At 43.3% G+C, this 25,365-nt stretch overlaps 1 protein-coding gene across 2 annotated transcripts in view; it reads left to right on the plus strand.

Moving 5' to 3' along the window:
• Positions 1-3,381: 3,381 nt before the first annotated feature.
• DGKE (diacylglycerol kinase epsilon) overlaps positions 3,382-25,365 on the plus strand; it is a 51,312-nt gene continuing 29,328 nt past the window's right edge. The window contains exons 1-4 of one of the 2 annotated variants that reach the window (XM_048492284.1): positions 3,382-3,465; positions 4,853-4,992; positions 6,381-6,858; positions 20,513-20,672. In XM_048492284.1, coding sequence (XP_048348241.1) covers positions 6,404-6,858; positions 20,513-20,672 — 615 coding nt within the window. In that variant the 5' untranslated portion in view covers positions 3,382-3,465; positions 4,853-4,992; positions 6,381-6,403. The remainder of the gene's footprint in view (positions 3,466-4,852; positions 4,993-6,380; positions 6,859-20,512; positions 20,673-25,365) is intronic. The other variant, XM_048492286.1, reaches the window with a different exon arrangement.

Here is a 25,365-nt window from a genome sequence, read left to right on the forward strand (position 1 = left end):
GGACATCTGTGTGGGCTGCGGACTGTGATGAGAAGGACAATTGCCACAGCAACGCGTAGCCAGGCCCCACTAGTTTAATAATAAAAGGGAAAGGAAGGATAGGGGTATAGACTTGAATATGGGAGTAAATAATTTTAAACAAGAACAAAATTTATAAAATAACCTTACATATCTGTTAGTCTACATTTTGTACCCCTGCTCTTGTATACATTCAGTTTTTCCCGTTTAGCGCCATTCCCTCCTACTGGTGACCATTTTTACAGAAACATTCAAAATCATATATGAATCTGTGAGAATGTATAGAATGCCTTGCCTCACCACTTAGCAATTTCACACAGAGCAGGTCTGTAGTGAGGTGGCATGTAAGGTTTCTAAATAAAGTAAATAATTCTTCCATGGGGTTTCCTTGGATGCTTGGGCCCTGGCCCGTCCCTTCTGAAAAGTCAAACACTGCCTCTGTCTGATCAAGTGGTCACAAGTCCATGAAACCTTAAACCACTATAAATCTATTAATATTTACAGTGCTTCTTGACTCCTTTTTGAAAAGAGTATAGTTTATGGCAGTATTTCTGTATACCAGTATTTCATAGCATTGCCTGAGTGAATCCATTCACCTTCACCACTGGCTGAAGCTCACCTCTTGAACCCCAGTACCCACCACATTTACTCTACTGTACAAAGAATACTGGCGGGGGCGGAGAGGGGCGGAAAATAGAGGCATCATAATGGAAATGAAGATTATGGTAATTAAAAAAACCCCAACACCTTCCATGTGGAAAACTACAGGAAGCCAGTGTAGCCAACAGAGAAAAGTTGTATGACATCTGAGCACTGGAAAGCAATAATGTTGTATAATATTTTGTGATATTTATAATATTATGTTGTATAATATTTAGAACCTCCTCAACAAACTTCAAGAGCAGACCTACAGAGGACATTTTAAAATAGTCAGGTCCTGTCTATTGAATCTTTATGCAGATGAAGGAGGAGTAAAAATTGGTGTAATGAATATTAACATGCGTTAATCTGAGATATGCCAATGATACTGCATTACTACCAGAAAATAGTGGAGAACTGAAATGACTACTGAAGGTTTTTATAAATTTATAAAATTTTATTTTCTCACACAAAAAACAACACATACATACATACAACCCATTATACATCATTAAACCATTTTCCCATAATTTCTCCGACTGTTCCATCTGAATATCATGGCCAACATTTTGAGACCATTTAGTCATTACAGATTTGAGCACCTCATCTTCTGTGTCCCATTTTAGTAACATCTTGTACATTTTAGTGATCAGTTTGCGTTGTATGGTTTTAATTTGTGATATGGAGCTCATACTCCTTCCTTATGCAGAGTTAGCACAATAAAGATGCAGAGACAGTTGCTTACTGAAAATAAGGTTTACTAGCTATAAAACAGGGAAGGGTAACTTGGATAGAAAACAAGAAATATATTTCCAACTAGCTAGCTCCTTCAGTCAGCTTGCTGCTTGACTATCACATGGCTAACAACCTACTAGAGAGCATGTGCAGAGAGTAACAAATACTATATATCTATAGTCTACGTGTAGATCTGCATGTATCCCATGCCACATCTGCTTGACCAATAGGTATCCATTACCTGGTCACTGACTTCTGACCTCACTAACTAATTAGCATGCAACAATTAACTCCTTCACTACTGGATTGTGTGACTGGCACTTGCCAAATCCCAGCAGTTTGTCATTATTTGAACATAGATTACATTCAAAGTCTGTCACTTGTGGACTAAAACCAGCATTCTTATCATCCTCTTTAAACATTTCTAAAAGTTGATAGTAATGGAACTGATGAAGGTTAAGAGAAAGCAGAATTATAGCTGAACACCAAGAAGATAAAAGTGATGACTACAGGACAATTACACATTGAGGTTGATAATGAAGAAATTGCTCACGATTTTCTGTTCCTTGCCTCCACCATCAGCCAAAAGGGAGATTGCTACCAAGAAATCAGAGGAAGATTGGGAACGGTAGCTGTGAAGGAGCAAGAAAAGATTCTTAAATGTAAGGAGATATCACTAGCAACCAAGATCAAGTTAATTTATGCTGCAGTAGTCCCCATTACTATGGACGGGTATGAAAGTTGGACAATGAAGAAAGCTGACAGGAGTACAATAGATTTTCCTAGAAATGTGGTGTTGGGGAAGTGTTTTACAGACACCGCGGACCACCCCAAAAAACCCCACCCAAATCAATAGGTTCTTAAGCCTGAACTTTCTGTAGAAGCTAAATCATGAAACTGAGGCTATTGTACATTGTGAGAAGAAAGATGAGGTATAAATCCAAACTCTTCTGCTATAAAGGAAGCCACAGCCCTCAGTCTGCAAGTCTTGAGCAAGACTGTTAACAATAGGAAGATTGAGAGGCTCACCATACATCAGAACCAGCTTTACAGCATTTAAAACACAAACACACAGGCACATACACAAAAGCCCTAGGCATAAATAGTATTGCTATGTACCTCAGTGTTGCAATTGCACTGGAACCTTTGGCATTACTTGTAATCACACAGTGGCATTGTTGTGGCCACACGACACAGAAGCTGCTCTAGGGAACATTGCCGGAAATCCAAATTTATCCCTTACCAAGTTGTTTTAATGATGTTTTTAAGATAACATGGGCGAGGTACTCGTAGAAACACCGGGGCAACAATCAGGGCAGGCTGAAAGCGATAAGAGTCTTGCAGCATCTTCAACACTAAAAAGTTTTTCATTCAAGTGTAAACCTTTCTGGAGTATGTATTGTCGAAGGCTTTCAGCACCCAAACTTTCTGGAGTAGACTCTTCTTTGCCAGATGCATGTGTTAACTTCTCCCTGGGCAGACATTTATATATGAGGTTTTGAAGAGAGAGAGATTATGTCCCATCCAGAGGTCCCTTACTTTATCCCTTACCAAGTTGTTTGAATGATTTCTTAAGGTAACGTGGGAAACTATAGGGCCATCACAGCAGCCTGAAAGTAACAGGAGTCTTGAGGCATCTTAAACAATAAGACGTTTTTCATTCCAACATCAGCTTTTTTTTTTTTTTTGGACTACAGTCTACTTTGTCAGAGGCTTTGCCGTGCTAGTTACCATTGATGCTAAGTGGCTGAGGCGCCCTACGCTGCACAGTAATCCTATTGGAGACGGTGAGGCTTATGAACGAGCATGCGCATGCGCCGAAGGCCCGTAATTCACTCCATCCTTTCCACGCCTCTAGGTTTGCCCTCTAGCATCCTCCGCCCGACCTCTTTCTTCGACAGAAGGCTTGCGATTGGCTGCCCGTTTCCTAGCAACCCCTCATCCGCAGCTTCCCTGCTGTCGCCGCGGATGCTCCGCCTCTTGGTAGAGCTCAGCCGTGCAGGCCGCTTCCGTTTCCGCCTCCCATCAGTTGGCCCGCGCCGGTTGTGTTTGTTGCTGCTGTAGTCCTTCGAGGTAGGACTGTGGGCGGGAGCCAGGCCCTGTTTGGGTAACGTGGGGTGGGGGTAGCAGACTTACTACTAGTGGTGGTCCAGGAGCAACCTAGTAGAAGGGGGTTAACTGCCCCTGACTGTAGTTGCTGCGAAGAGTAGTAGGAGCAAGAGATACATCATGACCTACTTAACTAGTAGTAGTAGCCCTAAAATAAATTTAGTCGTGGCTGTCCCACGTGAGCCAATGGGGGGTGATGTCCTTAAGGGTATTGAAAGGATAAACCTAATTTTTGTTGCTGAAGTTTTTATATTTTTAGAGGAGTTTTTTCAGTCTTAACTCGGAATATTATTTTTAGAGGGTTGACATAACTCCGAATTTTTCATACTTACATCTTGCCCTGTGCTTCTTATGAATGGATGTGTTTGTATGTAGCTGTAGGCCATTACAAATACATTGGCGATTGTATCAAAATATTATGAGTATGTGTGGTAAATTAAATTAAAATATGCAGCACCGTCTTAAAATATGCAGCAGTATATTAATAAAACATAACAACCAAGAATCAGCTCTAAAGGCTACTCCCTTAACTCCATTTTGCATTCTTATATTTCACCCTGTGCTTCTTGTGAAATGAATTTATTTATATGTAGGTGTAGGCTGTTACAAACACATCAACAATTGTATCAAAGCATCACGAGTATGCATGATAAATTAAATTAAAATATACATGGCTTAAAATATAAGCAATATACCACTAAAACATAACAATCAAAAATCAGCGCTGAAAGACTATTCCCTTAACTCAGTTTGGCATACTTACATTTCACCCTGTGCATCTTGTGAATTAATGAATTTATTTGTTTGTATCTGTAGGCCATTAAACACAGCAGCAATTGTATCAATATGAGAGCAGCCATATATATAACTGGCTAAAATATACCAGTAAAACAGCAGCCAAGAATCATTTCTCTCTTAGCAACCACATTGGACCATATAAAGACATTCTTTGAAAAACATACTTATCCAAATCTGATAGCAAAAATATTAGTTTCTTGACATTAGATACTGAAACCAGAAGCTATCCTGGCAAGACATTTAGCCCTAGGTTCTGCGTACAGTGATCAAATATATAATGGGGGAAATCCTCCAGTGTCAGAGATCCACAGATACAAAAGTTCTGATATTTTGGCATGTGACAGTAGCGTCCAGCCAATACAACCATTGGCATTGCCCTTTGCATCTTGTGTTTATATTACACATTGGCGTTTTCCCATATTTTCTGCATAAAAGCACTGCCTCACGAGGAGCTGCTGTGTTGGACCTGAAGGACAAAAGCTTATGCTAGACTAAAATGTTAGTTTTTAAGCTGTTGTGAAACTCACTGTTATTTTTGCTGGTTTGTTTTCAGGTGACTTAATCTGGAGTTGCTAAAGTTTCCCATCTTTGGCTTTGCCCTTGTTGATGAGAAGTGACACAGGATGCACAAATGCACAATGGAAGTGGGCAGAATCTCCGTTTGTACCATCGTGGTTGTGAGTGTGTTAAGGGGTAATTTAACTAGTCATCATTAACCTTGTTTCTTTCATTACTGGTTGTCTGTAAGCATTAAAAAAATTGCCTGTGTTGTGTATTTATAGATGTGCAAGTGCAGTCTAGAATTTGGGATGTCTGTTATAATTTCCTTTTGTCAGTAGGCTTTGTGCAAGGTTTTTGTTTTGTTTGTTGTGTCATAACAGGAAACAAATAAGCTATAGCCAGATAGTGAACATACTCATCTGGCTATATCTTTAGCTTTTGGGATAAAGTGTGGTTTACTGGCTAGGAGTGGTGAGCTCTAATCTGGAGAACCAGATTTGATTCCCCACTTGTCCACATAAATGGCAGACTCTTATCTGGTGAACTGAGTTTGTTTCCTTGCTTTTACGCATGAACTCTGCTGGGTGACCTTGGGCCAGTCACAATTCTCTCTGAACTCTCTCAGCCTCACCTATCTCACAATGTTCTGGGGAGAGTTTGTAAGCCACTTTATGACTCCTTACAGTTGAGAAAGGCGGGGTATAAGTCCAAACTCATCTTCTTCTAAATTGCTATTAGAAAACTGAGATATGGCAAATAGGAAATGGAGTGTCAATATTCTAGTAATGTTTAATTTACCATTCTTTCTAAGGTGTTTGAGGAGAAGAATGTATTTGTTTTCAAGAAAACTAGGATTGAGAGCCAGCATGGCATAAATGGTTAAGAGCAGTAGACCCTAATCTGGAGAGCCAGGTTTGATTCCCAAATGGTTAAGAGCAGTGTACCCTTATCTGGTGAACCAAATTTGTTTCCCGCTCCTATACATTCCTGCTGGGTGACCTTGGGCTAGTCACAGTTCTCTCAACTCCCTCAGCTTGACCTACCTCACAAGGTGTCTTTTGTAGAGAGAGGAAGGGAAAGGAATTACTGTTTGATCCTAAGCTGAGATGGGTGATCACTAGAGCAAGAACGAATACATTCCCTCTTACTCTATCCCCAGAGAGATTTATGGCTCTACACCAGACATTGCCCAACCACTGAAGAGAGCGTATTTTATTTGCTTGCCCCAGATTCACAGAATTCAGACCTAGCTTTTTTTCTGAAGGCCCTAACTCTGGCACCCCCGTTCTCTCCAAACTGAACTACCTCCTGAACAATCAGGATCCTAAGATACTGGAAATGGTGGCCAACTTTCTGGTTAATACCTTGAAATAATTTTCTGACCTTCCCCTTTTGTATAAGTGACTCCTGATACTCCTATCAGCCGTATTATTCTGTCTAACTAGCCCTATTTGCTGTACATTATATATTTTCTCTCTCTTTTTCATCCTGATGCCTAATAAAGGTCTAGTTTGAGTTTGAATACAATTTATGCTAAAGCATCCTTTGATTGGGCCTTTGATTGTGTTCATCATTTACAGAAGAGAGAGTAAATCAGTAGAGGATGGAAAAAAGCAAAAGCAGCGGACCGACCTCCTCTTCAGGACTATTGGTGGAACGGAGTTTAGCCTTCTGGACTCTTTGCTCGATCGTTGTGCCCGTACTGATCACCTTGTGGTGCAGCTTTCGGCGGTCGCGGAGACAAGGCCTGGTGCAGGACATCTTACGCAAAAGCAAGCATGATTGGCAGTACGTGGACCTTTTCAGCCAGCCCACCTACTGCTGCGTCTGCTCTCTGCACATCCTGCAGGGAGCTTTCTGCAACTGCTGCGGTCTGTGTGTCGACGAAGGGTGCCTGAAGAAGGCTGACCGTCGTTTCTCCTGCAAGGAGATCATGATGAGAGGGGAAGGTGGGGCCTGGATGACCCACCATTGGATCCGAGGCAACGTCCCGCTGTGCAGCTACTGTGTTGTGTGCAAGCAGCAGTGTGGCAATCAACCCAAGCTTTGTGATTACAGGTAATGCTGACGATATAAATGTAATGGTGGCATTAAGGCAGTTATGGTAGCAGTGCTGTGTTCATATATTTGTATCCAGGACTTGACTGCTGAAGTATATCCTTTTGAGGTCACTCCTTGGAGATTGTTTTGTTGGCTCTCATTACAGAACAGGGTTCCCAGTGCACAAACGTTCTGTACATTTCTCAGTCAGCTGCACTGGCTTCCGGCAGCTTTCGTTCTTCAAAGTGCTCTTCAGTGGCCAGAATCATCTTTATGTCCTTTCAGGCTATCTCAAGTCAGCTAAAAGCAGTTTCTTCGAGCCTAGGGCTTCCCAGCTTCTGGAGAATGTGTAAGATGTTCGTGTTGATTTGACGCTGAGTGCTAAACTTGTGATTGTGATTTTAAGGGATTTTAATTTATATTGGTAATTTATAATTTGTTTTTAAATTTGCTATTGTATTGTATCTGGATTTGCTGTTGTACACCGCTCAGAGCCCCTTGGGGATTGGGCGGTCTATCAAATAATCATAGTAATAAATTAAAAAACAGGAACTAATTCTAGTAGCTTTAAAATATCTTTGTGTGTAAATTTTCAGGAGAGACGTACAGATCCATTTTCTTAATACTGTAAAGTGGCATAAAGATCCATCCATCTGGTTCCTTGTGGCAAGTTTTGCTCGTACCTAGCCATGAAAGGAAATTCTACTAAACTGAAAAAAAAAAGGCAAGTAGGAGCCGCGTGGCGTAGTGGTTAAGTGCTTGCACTGCCACTCACACTGTCAGGAGTTCGAGTCCCCTATGGGTCAATATCTTGGCAGGTGGCTTATGGTCAACTCAGCCATCCATCCATTTCTTGGTCAGTAAATGAGTACCTAGCTCATAGCTAGGGGGTAAAGAATAGCCAGGGAAAGCAATGGCAAACTACCCCACAAAAGAGGCTTGCCTATGAAATCACTGCTCACAGTGGTACCCCAGGGCCGGACATGACTGAAGGGGAAACTTTACTTTACTTTATTGCCTCCACCTAACCACGAAGGGAAGCTTTACTGAACTGAGAAGTTACTTGTCATTTTCATCTTAATATAATGATACTGTTAATGACTAACATTTACCAGCATTTACTGTTAATGACTAACATTTACCAGCAGCTGGTAAAAAATGGTCTGGCTTTGCACGTAAGGCTATCATGTTGGCCTATTGGAGTATGAAAGGTGAAATGGGAGCATATTGATTTTTTAAAAAGATGACTTGCGTTATCACTTAATATATTGCTTGAGTGGTTTACACAGCGCATGTAATGAAGCAAATAGCTTCTGGAGCACTATGTGAACATCCGTTTTGAATGACCGCTCCAGGGCAATTGTAAACCGAGTTGCATCTTTCTAAGTCAGATTGCTTTGGATTGTGCTGCCCCTTGCAAAAGTCAGGCCAGTTTGGGAGCTTTTACATACCATGTAGTTCAGTCTCATTTCTGAGTCATTTGTGTGCACGTTCCTCAGCTTTCTGATTGGTTGCCCCGAGCCTCTGACATGGGCTGTTACCTTAACAAAACAAATACCTTTTCTCCACAAATGCCAGTGGTGGCATGCATCTTTGCTTCCATTCGTATACAGTTTTTTTTCCCCGGATTTATATCCCGCCCTATCCCCGCAGGGCCCAGGACGGGTCACAACAAATTCATACAATTCATGAAAACGTTTAATTAATACAGTTCACTAAAACGTTTAAAATAGAAACCATCCAAAAATTTAAACAGTATTGCTATAAACTATAGCCCAATCCCAATTATATATTACAAAAAATAGGTGGCAAGATGTAGTCCCTTCTAGATCACCCTGTTCTCTTCCTGGCCCCCACCCCACCCCGGAGGCTGGAATAAGATGACTATATTCTGTGCCATTCGGCTGGCTGGCTAGGTGGAAAAGGCATGGTGGAACAGCCAGGTCTTGCAGGCCCTGCGGAACTGCGAAAACTCTTCCAGGGCTCTGACCCCCCCCCCCCCCCCCCGGCAGCTTGTTCCACCAGGCCGGAGCCAGGGCTGAAAAAGCCCTTGCTCTTGTCAAAGCCAGGCGGAAAGCTCTTGGCCCGGGGATTGATGAAAGGTTCCCCTCCAATGAGCAGAGGGGCCTTGTAGGGCAATATGGGGAGAAGCAGTCTCAGAGATATGTGGGTCCAACACCGCTCAAGGCCTGAAAGGTCAATACCAAGACTTTGAAAATGATCCGGAACTCGATCGGCAGCCCCCCCCCCCTCCTGCTGCTGCTTTGGGCACAGTCCTTTTGTATTCTCCTAAAAGTCTGTTTGCTTGTGCAGGCCATCTGAGGCTATTTATTCTGCAGTCATCTCATCTCTGTGCAGTACACTTGGCACATGCTTCCAGCCTGCAGTGATCCTACCTCATTTCAAGAAACCTCCATGAGACAGATTCCTTTCTCTCTTTCTTAAGGCCACTATGCATAGTGCTAGCTGACATGTATGTGTATTAAAATGGCTGTTTTTTTGCAGGAATTCTGAGTTGATCATCTTAAAAAACAAACAAACTATGAACCAGGCTCTTCCAAGTAGAAGACTCAATCCATTTCTGAGGTTCCTTTTTCTGTCATTGCCAGCTATGCATGTAGGGTTTGGAGAGTTCTGGTGTATCATTAGGGGCTAAACCTGATTGCAGAGTACCTTCTTAATATTATATTGACCTGGAGGGCCTTATTAATATTATAACGACCTGAAAGCATGGCACTATTTCCATTCAGTTTAAATGCAGATGGGAAAAAGATGAAGACTGCTAAGCAATGATTTCTGGGTGGCATGTTCATTGGAATGCATACAACCTGGGTCATGAAGAAGAAGAGGAGGAGGAGGAGTTGGATTTATATCCCCCTTTCTCTCCTATAGGAGACTCAAGGGGGCTTACAAACTCCTTTCATTCCCCCCCCCCCCGTGAGGTAGGTGGGGCTCACAGAGCTAGCTCAGCTGGCATGTGTTGGAGTGTACAGGCTGATCTGAATTCCCCAGATAAGTCTCCACTGCTCAGGCGTAGGAGCAGGGAATCAAACCCGGTTCCTCTGGATTAGAGTACACCTGCTCTTAACCACTACTCCACTGCTGCTAAAATGATGACATTTTATAATGTGAGCTAGAAAAAATAAATGCAAGGAGTAAGATTTTTTGGTATTTTAATGCTATACGATAGGATTGGCCTTCTTCCCCTCTTATGGAGTTATTCATAGCACTGAATTAACCGCATAAACAGCCACCATATGAAACTGAAATGCTAGATTAATCCTGGGGAAGAACATGGAAATTTCAGTTTTTCAACCAACGTGCACCAGTTCATGGTTTTGGAATTCCCCCATGAACTTCAAAAGGCCAGTTTGCACAAGTATGTCAGCACATGGCGGCTGTGGGAAAAGGCAACGCTATTCAGAACTAGCAGGATAGTATGTGGCTTGTATGTCATCTCAGCAGGCACTGGGAAGTTGACAGTGTGGTGTAAAGAGCAGGTGGACTCTCATCTAGAGAACAGTGTCTGTTTCTCCACTCCTCTACATGAAGGCTGCTGGGTGACCTTGGGGCTGTCACAGTTCTCTCAGAACTCCTTCAGCCCCACCTAACCCACAAGGTGTCTGTTGTGGGGAGGGGAATGGTAGGCGATTGAAACCCAAACTCGTCTTCTTCTAAATTGCTCTTAGAAAACTGAGATGAGTCAAATAGGAAATGGAATGTCAGTGTTCTAATAATGTTTAATTTACCATCCTTTCTGAGGAGTTTGAGGAGAAGAATGTGTTTTCAAAAAAACTGGTATTTTTGTGTTCTAGGGGAGCCTCGAATAGAATACAGAAGTCAGACTTGTAGTAATGAGTCGTAGTCGTAACGAGGGAGAGACCAGCAAGGGATTAACCAGTAATAAAAGTAGAGACGGTGGATTGCTGGAATGAACTTTGGTTAACAGTGGTGGACTGTAATCTGGAGAACCAGGTTTGATTCCCCACTCCTCTACACGAGCGGCAGAGCCTTATCTGGTGAACCAGATGTGTTTCCCCGCTCCTACGTTCCTGCCGGGTGACCTTGGGCTAGTCACAGTTATCTCAAAACTCTCTCAGCCCTACCTACCTCACAAGGTGTCTGTTGTGGGGAGAGGAAGGGAAAGGAGTTTGTAAGCCACCTCAAGTCTCCTTACAGGAGAGAAAAGTGGGGTATAAGTCTAAACTCTCCATCATCCTGAGAAGGGGGTTTGCTGTGCTCTTACATAACAAGACATGGTGGACTGAGGAGAACCAGTGGGATGCTGTTATCCCAGGTTACAGGCTCTACAGGAAAGATAGGACAGGGCGTATTGAGGGTGGGGTGGCCCTCTACATCAAAGAGAGCATAGTGTCACATAAAATAGACAATGCAGGGGAAGCTGATTCCTCTACAGAAGCACTGTGGATATCAATACCAGGGGTGAAGCATAGTTTAACATTAGGAATATATTATCGTCCCCCTGACCAAAGCGCACAAAAGGATTCTGAGATGGAAAAAGAAATTAGAGAGGCCAACAAAAACAAAAATGTCATGGTAATGGGTGATTTTAACTATCCCCATATAAACTGGAAAAATGCATGTTCAGGTCATAGTAAGGAGAGAACATTCCTGGGATATGCTTACTAAATGACTGTGGCTTAGAGCAGATGGTTGTGGAACCAACCCAGGGGAGATGTGATCCTAGATCCTAATTCTATGTGGGACCCAGGACCTGGTGCTTGGGGAGAGTCGAGGAGAGTGTTGTTATTGAGCCGATAGGGGAACAGCGACCACAATGCTGTCCCGAGATTCAGTATCTCTGCATCTGCTTGAACAGGAAGTGACAACTACTAATGTAAAGGTTACATTTGCCTTCAGAAAGGGAAATTTCTCAAAAAGATGAGGGATGAGTCTTAGGAAGCTGAGAAAGGAAAAAAATCAAGAGAGTCCAAAATTGTCCAAGATGCTTGGAGGTTATTTAAAAACACAGTCTTAAAAAAAGCTCCAGCTGGAATGTGTTCCATGAGTTAGGGAAAGGCAGCGCCCAGTCCAAAAGAAGAGCCACCATGTGTTAACAGGGAGGTTGAGGAAATTATTAAAGGAAAAAAAAGATATCTTTTAAGAAAATGGAAGTCCAACTTAACTGATAGAAGAATACCCAGAGAGAACACAAATAGGTGGCAAAAAAAAAGAGAAGCAAGTTAGCTGTAAGGGAGGCAAAAAAAGGATTATGAGAGAGCGCATGGCTGCAGGAACATCAAGAGACCAGCAACAAAACAGTTCTTCGAAATACATCAAAAGCAGGGGAAGCCAGCTAGGGAAGCGGTAGAGCCCACGTTAGATGATGAAAGGAACAAAGGTGTGCTAAAAGATGACAGGGAGATTGTAGAGAAGCTGAATGAATTCTTTGCATCTGTCTTCACCCAAAGAGGAGGTGAGGAAAATTCCTGCACCTCAACCAAGCTTCTTAGGAAGTGAATCCGAGGAACTAGCGAAAATAGTGGTGAGACAAGGGAAGAAGTTCTGGCAGCCATTGATAAAACTAAATGCTACCAAAATCCCACTGGCCCCAGATTGCATTCATCCAAGAGTTCTTAAAGAGCTCAGAAGCACTGAAACTGCTGAGAATGTTCCTCACATTAATATGCAAACTTATCCCTGAAATCTGCCTCTCCATCCCTGAAAGGACTAAGGGAAGAGAAGGCCAATGTCACACACCAATCTTTACTAAGAAAGGCTCTGGGAGGAGGGACCCAGGAAATTACAGAGCCAGTCAGTTTGACATCTGTTCCTGAGCAATCAAATTCAGTAGGAATTTATCATTAAAAGATAAAATTATTAAACATGCTTAGAAAAGCAAGACCTGCTGAAGGAAGAGTCCAGCATGGCTTTAGAACTTGCAGAGAGCAAGTCCTGTCTTACCTAAACTTACTAGAGAGTTCTTTGAGGGGTGTAAACAAGGCATGTATGGATAAGGGGGGGAACCAGTGGACATTGTCACTACTTGGATTTCCAAAAGGCTTTTGACAAAGTTCCTCACCAGAGACTGTTGAGAAAACTCAGCAATGAAGGAATAAGAGGGGAAGTCCTCCTATGGATTAAAAACTGGTTGAGGAACAGGAAACAAAGGGTGAGTATAAATGGGAAGTTCTCACAATGGAGAGATGTAGGGAGTGGTGTCCCCCAAGGATCCGTATTGGGACCAGTGCTCTTTAACTTATTCATAAATGACCTGGAAGTAGGGGTGGGTAGCGTGGTGGCCAAGTTTGCAGATGATACCAAATTATGCAGGGTGGTGAGAACCACAAAGGATTGTGAAGAGCTCCAAGCGGACCTTGATAAATTAGGTGAGTGGACTAAGAAATGGCAAATGCAGCTCAATGTAGCCAAATGTAAAGTGATGCACATAGGGGGGGAAAATCCAGACTTCACATACACGCTACAGGGGTCAGTGCTATCAGTCACAGACCAGGAAAGGGATTTGGGCATCTTAGTTGATAGTTCCATGGGAATGCCAACTCAATGCATGGCAGCTGTGAAAAAGGCAAACTCTATGCTGGGGATAATTAGGAAAGGAGTTGATAATAAAACTGCAAGGATTGTCATGCACTTATATAAAGCAGTGGTGCGACCGCACTTGGAGTACTGTGTTCAGTTCTGGTCGCCACATCTCAAAAAGGATATCGAAGAGATAGAAAAAGTGCAGAGAAGGGCAACGAGGATGATTGAAGGATTGGAGCACCTTCCTTATGAGGAGAGGCTGCAGCGTTTGGGACTCTTTAGTTTGGAGAAGAGACGTCTGAGGGGGGATATGATTGAAGTCTATAAAATTATGCATGGGGTAGAAAATGTGGACAGAGAAATTTTTCTCTCTTTCTCACAATACTAGAACCAGGGGGCATTCATTGAAAATGCTGGGGGGAAGAATTAGGACTAATAAAAGGAAACACTTCTTCACACAACGTGTGATTGGTGTTTGGAATATGCTGCCACAGGAGGTAGTGATGGCCACTAACCTGGATGGCTTTAAAAAGGGCTTGGATAGATTTATGGAGGAGAAGTCGATCTGTGGCTACCAATCTTGATCTGCCTTGATCTCAGATTGCAAATGCCTTAGCAGACCAGGTGCTCAAGAGCAGCAGCAGCAGAAGGCCATTGCTTTCACCATCATGTGAGCTCCCAAAGGCACCTGGTGGGCCACTGCGAGTAGCAGAGTGCTGGACTAGATGGACTCTGGTCTGATCCAGCAGGCCAGTTCTTATGTTCTTAAGGGAGCAGCAGTGGCGTAGGAGGTTAAGAGCTCGTGTATCTGATCTGGAGGAACCGTGTTTGATTCCCAGCTCTGCCGCCTGAGCTGTGGAGGCTTATCTGGGAAATTCAGATGAGCCTGTGCACTCCCGCACACGCCAGCTGGGTGACCTTGGGCTAGTCACAGCTTCTCGGAGCTCTCTCAGCCCCACCTACCTCACAGGGTGTTTGTTGTGAGGGGGGAAGGGCAAGGAGATTGTAAGCTCCTTTGAGTCTCCTGCAGGAGACAAAGGGGGGATATGAATCCAAACTCTTCTTCTTCTTCTTCTTATGTTCTTATGTTCTAAGTGTTGTGACAGGCACATAAATAAGGTGTTTTGGAGCAGATTCTACTGTGACAGCTATCTGGCTTTTGTTTTTTAGCTACCCTTCAATCTTTTCTGAAGCCACAGTTGCATGTCAAACCCCCTCTGTGATGTGTTGGCTAGAGCAGCTCTGCCAGAGGGCAAGGTGACTAGCTGTGGACGCAAGTGAGAAACAGCATCTCAGTGTTAGGGTGGCACTTCAGAGGTTAACCACGTCTGACTAGAGGCCACAGGTTTTTATTTGGAAGCCATTCCCCATGTTCCAGATGTAAAAAAATGAACTGTGGCCACTTAACGGTGAGGAAATGGCATTCTGTGCATTTGCAAAGGCATCTTTTTGCTGGTAACTTTCATACTGTAGAGCAGAACACTAAGAGTGCAGTCGGGGCGAGGGGAAGGCTGAAGCCAAATTGGAAGTGGCAGGGACCTCCGTCGACATCCGTGCCCATCATTCTATGGAAAGGGGCACCGACGCCAGTGGCTGGCCACTTACCTTGCCATTGGTCTGCCTCACCAGTGCACGGTGACCGAACATCGAAGCTGGCACCTGGAGTGGCTCCCAGTGTTTTTTCAGGCCGATAATACACACACACACACGCACACCCGAGCAGCGCAGACTTGTGCTACTGAAAAGCGTGTCCTAAGTCACTTGGCACAATGGGCTTTCCCAGGCAAGTAAAGGTTTTCCCCTTTGCTTGTGCTGATTGTCCCTTTGGAGGCAATGTGGTATCCCCAGTGGTATCCCAATGTGGTATCCCCAATGTGGTATACCCACCCTTCTCCTCCATTTGAACTGGCCATTAACTCAGGAAGAAGGTTCTTGGCCAAGCCTTCGCTCAAAACAAGCCAACATTGGGTGGTTATATAAATACCATTTTTAGTGCTTTAGCTAATGAAGTATGCCGCTACTTTTTTATTTTTATTTTTTAATTTTAAAAATTTTATTTATATCACAAACAATTAAAAAAATCAATTCCCATTGTACAGAAGTGTAATCCAATAGTAAAACAATATCTAAAATATTGCATTTTTAAAAAGTAAGGGGAAGGGGTAAAAAATAGGGAAAGGGAAATAAAAAAGATAAAAGAAAAGAATAAAATGAAAAGAAAAGAAAAGAAAAATGACCATGAATAATATGAAAAAGTAACTCATCTTGTTACTTTTTTTTAATTCAGAAGTGGTCTGGGGATATGACATGCAGTAAGGTTTCCGTATCACAGAAGGATGAGAATTGTTGTATTGTTAAAAGGACGGTGTGTTAGTCTTGCAACAACTACTTATTCAAAACTCCCGTATCTCCAGCTCTGTGGAATGCACCATTGCGGTTTTAGTTTTAAGCCGGGTTAGCGTAAAGGACACTATAAATGTTGTCCAAGGCTTTTTGAATTGTGTGTTCAAGTTGGAATTGTACTTGGATAATAGGAGTTTACGCGTTCTGCTTCTGGTTTTTCTTGTTTCTGGGATCTTGGTCTTTTTTTTTTTAGCAAATCTTTATTGGCATAGACAACAGCACAACAATAATAAAAAACATTAAAAAGGAAATCTACTGGCGTTTAGTAATTTCCAGGAGAAAGTCTGCCACTATCATACAGAGAGAAGGATCAGGATTGTCCAACAAGTAGTGTAATCTAAATCGGGGAGATGGGGTAAATGTAAAGGAGTAAGATTCACATACTTGGATCTGATTTCCTTGAACCTGAGACAGCGTAGTAATTGGTGGGCCAGAGATTCAACTGAGCCTTTGTTACATGGGCACAATCTTTCAGCCTTTTCTTGCTTATTAAATCTGCCATGTAACAAGGCAGAAGGCATAACATTAAACCTGGCGAGCATTATGGCTCTCCTTTGAGCAGGGTTTATTAAGCAACACAGGTAGTGTGCCAAGTGGCCCCGTTCAAATGGGAGAGAAAAATACAGGGGGGAGCATGTTTTCTTGGCTGCGTTGATTAGGGTGGAGAACTCTCTATCCAATAGTTGACCTTTTAATTTTCTATAAGCTTCTGAATAGGACAAAGGGTCTGAATAGGACAAAGGGAGGATCTTGGTCTTGCTTCAGTGGTACAGCATCAGAGCTGTATGGAACTTGAGTACTAATTCTACAAAATTCTGTGGACCCAGTCCTTTTTTTCAACTTAATTTTAAGAGAACTAGTGTGGTACAGCGAATGAAATGTCAGACAAGAACCTGGAACAGTGATGGCAAATCAATAACATGCAAGTCAAAGGTGGCGTGCCACAACATTTTGGAGGCACGACAGCATTCACCAACACCTGGTAACAACCTTTCTCCCTGTTGGAGTTTGAGTCATTTTTGTAATTATTTGTCGTTTCTTTACATCATACACAGCACCACACGTGAATATAAATGAATATCTAAAGAATATTTTCTTTCTGGTTCGCGGCACGGGATGCCGTGCCAGTAGAGTCAAGTTAGGCATTTACCATATTTTAGACATGCCAGACCCAAAAAGTTCACCATCGCCGGCCTGGAACAACCTGATTCAAATCCTTTTTGAAGTCATGAATCCAGGAGCCAATCACTCAGCTTTTTAAAAAATTAAACTTTATGGTGGCTTTCCATGCTGAATTATCATTGGTGCGTGTAAAGTGCCATCAAGTCGCAGCCAACTTACGGCGACCCCAGAAAGGGGCTTTCGAGGCAGCCGATGAAGCCTTAGAAATCTCCCTTCCAGTTGTCAACCCTGCTTCCAAGATTGGGCTATATCAGGAGTCTGCAACCTGCGGCTCTCCAGATGAAATTGGCCATCCTGGCAGGGGCTGATGGGAATTGTAGTCTATGAACATCTGGAGAGCCGCAGGTTGCAGACTCCTGGGCTATATCCTACTTTTTAAAGTCTGTGAAATATGCTCCTTTTACCTGCGGAGCCGTATGTTGCCCACTGGAAGCAATGAGTATTATACAGCCGCTGACAGGAACGGTTTTTCCACCCCCTACCAGGTGAGCCTGAAGCCACTAATGCCAGACGAACTTCCGTGTTTGTAGCCAGGCCTGAGTTAAAAGTTTTACTGTCGCTCAGACTGTTCAGCTCGTATTAAGGACCTCTTTCATATTTTTTTTTGTCCTCTGTGAATCCCAAATATGTAGCAGTTCGTAACATTTTAATATTCATAAGCTGAAACCAAAGCACACAGTGTGCCTTTTCCAGCAAGAACACCCAAAACATTTTCCTGAATGTTTATACCTGGTCTCTTCTTCCGTCTATGCTATTTAAGGATGTATTATATTAGCAGATCAGCGTGGCTTCCTGGGCGTTGTTAATGCTTGAATTTCCCCCTAGTCCAGTGGTTCCCAGCCTTTTTTCACTCACTTACACCTTGCCAACCCCTTTCTCTAAAATTGTACCCCCATATTAGCAAACCCATTATGTATTTTTTTTCACAGATCCCCAAACAGTCTGGTTCCAGACCCTTGAGTCTGGAAATAACGGAAACTGCAGATTTGCCTTTATTCCAAAAGATGTGAAGGGCAACAATGTAAAGAGGAATCTGAGCCCCTCACTCTGATCCGTCACCTATATCCCCTTGCCCCCCCCCCCCCCTGCCAATTGGCCTCTACAATTTCCACTACAGGCTTGGGAACAGGTCACACTCCTTTGCAGATAAGATCTATGTCCGGGAAGTCCTGGGGTGGAAGGGGAGGGGGAGAGCACTGGACATCTTCAAAGTAACAAGCAGTAAAACATCCCCCCCCCCCCCCCATCCACACTGGCAGGCTCAGTCCTGACAATTCACACCCCAGGCTGGGAACCACTGCCCTAGTCTTAGCATTTCTTTTATCATAATAACTTCATCTATACAGTTATCCCTTCCATATTGTTAGGGTTAGGGGTGTGGTGCCCCTCGCGATCTGGGGATTCATTTTAAAAATTTTGGCCTTCCCTTCATACCAGAGAATAAATATGATTCTTTAAAAAAATTATTTTACCTTTTTAAAAGCAATTGCGTGTTCTTATGGTGTTAAAAGATAAAATATGTTGCTATTATACAATACCAGACATGTATTTTATGCATTTCTGAGCTTCTAAGCTTTTTCCATGTCATCTGTCAGCCTTCACGTGTCGTCTGTGACTTCCTTGAAACTCCCCAAAATTCCCGTTTAATTTCTTATGCCGATCTCTAACGTATCAAAACGGCAGTGGGGAAACTCGGGATGTGGAAGGGATAACTGTACACAAAAACATTTCATTTAAACCACTGATTGGTTCGCATATTTCAAACTGCCGACACCTTTTGCTTTTTGAAACAGAACACATGAAATGTTCTGATTAACAGATGAGCATTTTTTTAGGTAGCTATACCAGACCGCATATAAATGCAGTATCCTGAAGGCTCCAACAAGGTGAAAAGAACCCCGAAAAACAAACTAAAATAATAATTTGTCCCTGAGTGAACCCTGGCCCCAGGGACCCACTCAAGCAGATAAGTCTTGTATTGCTTACAAAAGGACTTGGTTTCTGGACTATCTGTAGTAGGAACCAATGATGTAAAATGGCTAGGGTCCTGAATGTTGATAGTAAAGTCCTGGATTCAAATCCCTACAACAGTGGTGGTGAACCTTTGGCACTCCAGATGTTATGGACTACAATTCCCATCAACCCCTGCCAGCATGGCCAATTGGTCATGCTGGCAGGGAACTGGCTCGGAGGTATGAATCCACTGGAGTGGAGATGTCTCCTGCACCCTAAAGAAGTACTGCACTGGGTCCGCATACAGTCAATGTAAAGAAGTCTGTCTCAGAAAACGATGTTAGTAGGATTGTATATTCCTCAATTTGCCGAACCTTCTTTGTTGTAGAATGTGCTGCCTGGGTCTTAGAGCTTGCTTAGCCCTGCTCTCCCTCCCCCCCCCCCCCCCAATCCATTTGAAAGTAAAAATATAATGAGCTATAAATGCTCTTATATAAAAGTGCCATGTTCAATAATATCCAAATAATGATTTTGACAGGCAGCTCATGAATGATAATTCTCATATTCGTTTTGGATTATATTCTAGTGTGGAAGCATACAACTTTCTTGACCATTGCGCCTCAATTGATCCTACTAACATCTTTTTCTGAGACAAGAGTAGCTGTCTGAGAGTGTATGACTGGTAGGCCAAGATTACTCCTGATTAGTTTTTCACTTGGCAGTTTAAGGAGTTTGAACTTGGATCTCCATGAATCCCTAAGTCTCAGAATGCTAATGTGACACTGCTATACCACGCTGGCTCTCTCAGTCTAACCTCCCTCACGGGGTTGTTGTGAGAATAAAACCTGGATAGGGCCACTATATATACTGCCCTGAACTTCGCCCTTGGAGAAATGGTGAGATTACAAAATGGATAATTGTAAGGCAGCCGATGGAAACTGTTCTCATTGTGACCTTGTTAACCAGACAAAAGACTGGATACTCTTTTTAAGAAGAAGAAGAGTTGGATTTATATTCTCTCCTGTAAGGAGACTCAAAGGAGAATACCAACTCCTTTCCCTTCTCCCCTCATAACAAACACCCTGTGAGGTAGGTGGGGCTGAGAGAGCTCAGAAGAACTGTGACTAGCCCAAGGTCACCCAGCTGGCGTGTGTTGGAGTGCACAGGCTAATCTGAATTCCCCAGATAAAGCCTCCACGCAGCTCAAGTGGCAGAGCAGGGAATCCAAACCGGTTCCTCCAGATTAGAATACACCTGTTCTTAACCACTGGGCCACTGCTGGGGAAGGCAGATACCTTAATGGCAGACATTAGGACTTGGTTACGTAGAGCCTTTGCTGTGTTGATGCTTTGTAATTAATCATACCTTGAGCTATGCCTGAATGGAAATATTGGAAACAGCTCAGATGTGAGTAGAGCATATAATTTTTTTTGCACATAATAAAAGACTTGTTATCAGGCAAAACCTTATGGCTGTTTGCAAGCTGTAAGAAACAATTGGGTGACAGAGGATTTCCTAATTCATTTCGGCTCTGTGAAGCTTGGTCTCTCTATGTCTCTGTCTCTCTCAAAGAAGAACCCTGCAAAACACACACACCCACTGAACACTTCATTTCTCCTCTTCTCTTCAGGTGCGTTTGGTGCCAGCACACCGTTCATGATGAATGTATGCAGAATTCCCTGAAGAATGAGACCTGTGACCTGGGAGAATTTCGCAACTTAATTATCCCGCCATACTACTTGTTCAGTGTCAGTCAGATGCGGAAAGACAAAAAAATGGACTACGGCAAGGTGAACATTCCTCCTTCATTGTATACCTGCAGGCCGTGAAATGTAGTGTATTAATGAATCCCTGTTTTCCATTATTCCAGCCTAATTTTGTAAGGTCCTAGCTTTCCCTGTGGCATTGGGGTTGGTATACGAGATGATTTTTATTCATTGATTTTATTTAAAACATTTTATATTTCATTAAACCTTTGATTGAAACACTTAACAGATCTCTGCATCTGCTTCCAAGTACCCTCGCTGGGACCTGATTTATGCAGGGAAGGAAATGAGGTGGTCAAATGGACCACGTCATGTCAAACTACCAGTGGAGAATTCTGTTCTGGAATGTTCTGGGTTAATTCAACACAGAGTAGAAAACCAGCTAGAAACGGAGGAGAGGGGTGGTCACCTTCTCCCTGCTGTACTAGTGTTCTGAATCCAAGCATGTTGTTAACACAAAGGAGCTTTCCAAACTGAAATTGTATCACCTCCGTTCCAAGTAGTGTAATTTGTTCTTCTGCTTCAATGTTTACTTCCTGCATATGTAGATCAGGCCCTGAGTGGTGGTGGTGGGGGCGGGGGGAAGGAGGAGGAGGATTTATATCCCCCTTTAAGGTGACTCAAAGGGGCTTACCAGCTCCTTTCCCACCTCACAACAGCCACCCTGTGAAGTGTCTGGGATGGGGCTTGAGAGAGCTCAAGAAGAACTGTGACCCTTCAGCCCAAGGTGCACGAGGAGCGGGCAGTGTGTTGGAGTGTACGAGGCTGAATCTGAATTCCCCAGAGAAGCACCTCCCACAGCTCCGGAAAGTGGCCAGTAGCGGGAATCAAACCATGGTTCTCTCTGGAATTAGAGTACCTGCCTGTTCTTAACCACTACGCCACTGCTGCTCTTGCTTGGATCCATGTGCATTTTTAAAAGAAACTATATATTCTGTATCTGCTTGGGTTTCTCTTAAAGCATTTGGACTTTGCTTCCTTGTGGTGCTTAGTGTAGATGACATTAAATTGGAGAGGAAAGAAAAGCAGGCACTTGGCACCAGGAAAGCATGAAAATGTAAGAACTGATGGAAGCAAAATAGACTAGTGGATAGATAGCACAAATGCAGTTCTTGTAGGGTGGCTTTTTGTACCTATGCCAAACTCATCCAGCTTGGCAAAAGGCCGTAAAACTAATGCTTTGACTTGAAATGAAACCTGTTGATTTCAATCAGAGGGCCTTGCTTAAGATCAATATGGTGCAGTGCACTGGTGTAGAACATCCCAGCTTCTGTAAGAACTCATTGGTAGTTGAGACCAAAACATGCTTTTTTGTGAATTAGTTCCCCATCTGCAAATATATCTGAATATATCCAGAAAGTATCAGTAAGGTAGTAGTAACCTTGTGGTTACTACCTTCTGGTGGTCCCTGGCCCCAAGTACATTTGGCTAGCCTCAACCAGATCCAGGGCCAAAAATGCCTGGTGGAACTCCCTACCATCTGATGCCAGGGCTCTGTGGAATCTTAATCAGTTTTGCAGACCCTGCAAGACCAAGATCTTCCACCAGGCCTTTGGTTGAGACAGCCATGGGTCCATTCCATCTTGCTGGGCTCCCAGCTTTGTTCCACCCCACCCCCCAATACTGATAGAGATTGATTGGTTCTGTGACAGGACAGGGGTTGATGATGTCAAGTCAAGTATTTATTGTTTGAGCCATTGGCTATAACAATACAGAGATACATGCAGTTAAAACATTTAAATTAAAAAGCTGTACTTGAACCCAGTTTTCCATTAAAATATAAATTATTTGTATTCATGCAATCTCTAAATTAAAATGCCCTACATCGGAATACTTTCCACGATCAGATGTTTTTGCAGCTTCTTCAAAAGCTAGTCTACAGGTTTAAGCCTCCAATACTTTGGGTAACATCAAGGTCAAACAAGCTTTAGAAGTACTTTGCTTTCAAGTAATTTCCTAGCAGCTAGAACAAAGAGCCATCTTGTAAAGAAACATAGGAATCCAATATCAGATAGTAAGAAAATCAGTTTCTGCATCATCATCGGACAAAAAAAAACTGTCACAAGGTAGTATTGGCTCCAAAAACCTTTTCCTTATTTCTGAATATAAAGGACAGGAGAGTATGTAATGAAAGAGATCCTCAGGCTCTTGTTTTCCACAGATACAAAAGCACTGAGAAAATGGTGTTCGTGTGTATCTGCCACTAAGCACTGCTGAAGGCATTGATTGAAATATAATAGAAGTATAAGCTATTCTAAGGTTTCTTGTTAGTGTAGTGGTCAGATATGTAGCTCTAATATGATCTCTTTTAAATAGTTTATACCAGGGGTCCCCAAACTTTTTAAACAGGGGGCCAGTTCACTGTCCCTCAGACTGTTGGAGGGCCGGACTAAAAAAAACTATGAACAAATTCCTATGCACAAATGATTGCAAAATGTTTGATTTCACCTTTCAGCCTTTCTGTCATGGTCTATTTTTAGAACAGTGACCAAAGTATGTCAAGTACAGGGTGGGCTCCAAATATTGTTGGGGAGGCTGTGGAATACCTTCCCCTGTAAAAAAAAGCAGAACTTTCCCAATGAAGCATTCCATCTAACCCAGGATCAGGTATTTTCCTGGGTTCTTTCCTCCCTGGCAGCCAGCAAAGCTGATTAGCCAGCCTGGCTGATGCCAATCAATGGGAGTGAGAAGCGGAACAGAAAGCCTAGAGAGCAACCACATGGAGTGGCCGAGGAGAGGAAGGGGTGGAGCAGGAGGTTACTGCGATATGTAGGTTTCCAACTCTGGGTCCAGAAAATTCATGGAGATTTGGGGGGGGTGCCATCATGTAAGTACACGTCTTAGCCCATTGGGGCCAGTTCCTCCTACCATGAGCCCCACTGCACATGAATGGAGCCATGCAGCCTGCCATGCCTACTGCGGGACCCGGATAAATGCCTTCCAGGGGGGCCACATTTGGCCCAAGACGTGGTTTGGGGGACCCCTGGTTTATACTTCATGGAACAGTTTTTTTGTCCTGGACTACTAATTGTCTATTTATTCTGGCATCTTCTCTGTACACCCAGTCTCGGAGTTCAGCATTGGATGTTGAAACTCTTAATAAATCATCTGGAATAGTGTACAGGGTTGATGATGACTTTTAGGTTGTGCAGGGGTCCTTTATGGATACCCCGGTTTGTCACCATCAAGGATATTAATGAATTGTATTTTAAAGTTTTAAATGTTACGGTTTTGGCAGTCTTAATTTCTATGAATTGATGTTCTTAAGTTCTGTATGTGAGCCGTCCTGAGTCCGGTTTCAGCTGGGGAAAGGGCAGGGTATTAAATGTAATAAATAAAATAAAATGGCAGTACCTGAGCCCTTCGGGGGAGGGCGGTTTATAAATACAATAAATAAATAAATAAATAAATAAATACTGCAGCCCTTGCCGGGTTATTGCGAAGCTGAAGCCTTCTGCGTGCCGCGCAACTGTAGGCCAGCTTTTTGCGGATTAAAACTGGAATTTATCATTTTATAAAGCAGGGTTGTACTTATGTCCTCAGGTCCAATGGCCTGTCAGACAATGTTATGATGTACTTGCTTTTGGGTTCCCACTGTATCCTAAGTAAAGTCTTAAAGCCCATCTAAAATGATAACAATAAAACAGCAAAGTGAATAAAGAATAAAGATGCCTTCTAAACTGGAGGGTTCGGGCGGGGGGGGGGGGGGGGGGGGGGGGGGGAATCACTGATCATGTGTCTTTCACAAAGGCCTAGTCTGGTAGCCATGTTTTTTTGTAAGGAAACTTTGACCCAAGCAAGCACCTCATCCATTTTCTCCTAGAACAGGGAGGTCAAGGCGGTGGCAGCCAGGGGCCGTGTCTTAGCCTCTTCACACAGGGCTTATAAGACCCGTGAGTAAACTGAGGCAACCCCTCCCACTCCTGATCTGGCCAGATGAGCCCACTTTGGACTTTCCAGTCTGGGCAACCACCTCCTTTCCCTGGTGCTGATCTGGGCTGGCAAGATTGCTGCAGGCTTGCCAGATTTGGCAGCCCCCCACCCCAAGTGCTGACCCCCAGTGCCATTCTGGGCTGGCAAGCTGAGGTAGCCCCCCTCCCCCATTGCTGGTCTGTGCTGGTGAGCCTGCTCGGGGCTTGCCAGCCTGGGTCTCCGCCTCACACACACACATAAAGGGCCCAGGCCAACCAAATCAGATTCATGTCATATCCAGCCATTGTAAGGAATGAAATTGGCACCCGTGGCCTAGAAGGAATGGTGCTCATTTTCCTTGCCTGCAAATGGTCCCATCTGAATCTGCATTATTTTCCCCGTTTCCCCACCATTTTCCCCCCACCATTTTTCCTGCCATGCCACTATGGGGCTTTTTGCAAACTTCCAAGAAAACAAAATGGTAACTGCTATTGCAATTATGAATTCATTGCAGGAACAAGAAGTAGGAGTCAAGTTAACACTTACTGGCACATTTATTAAGTAGCAGCAGGGGCAGGCTTTTACTGCCATGTTGAGGCCCATTCTCCCACCTGTTCAAACGTGTTTCCTTTAGAGCAGTGGTTCTCAACCTTCCTAATGCCACGACCCTTTAATACAGTTCCTCATGTTGTGGTGACCCCCAACCTGAACGTTTATCCATTTTACAGATGGGGAACACACTGATGCAGAGAAGCTGACCCAGGGTGCAGAGTTGATTCCCCAAAGGGGTCCCGACCCACAGGTT

The sequence above is a fragment of the Sphaerodactylus townsendi genome, linkage group LG03 (genome assembly GCF_021028975.2).
Source record: "Sphaerodactylus townsendi isolate TG3544 linkage group LG03, MPM_Stown_v2.3, whole genome shotgun sequence".
Classification (NCBI taxonomy): domain Eukaryota; kingdom Metazoa; phylum Chordata; class Lepidosauria; order Squamata; family Sphaerodactylidae; genus Sphaerodactylus; species Sphaerodactylus townsendi.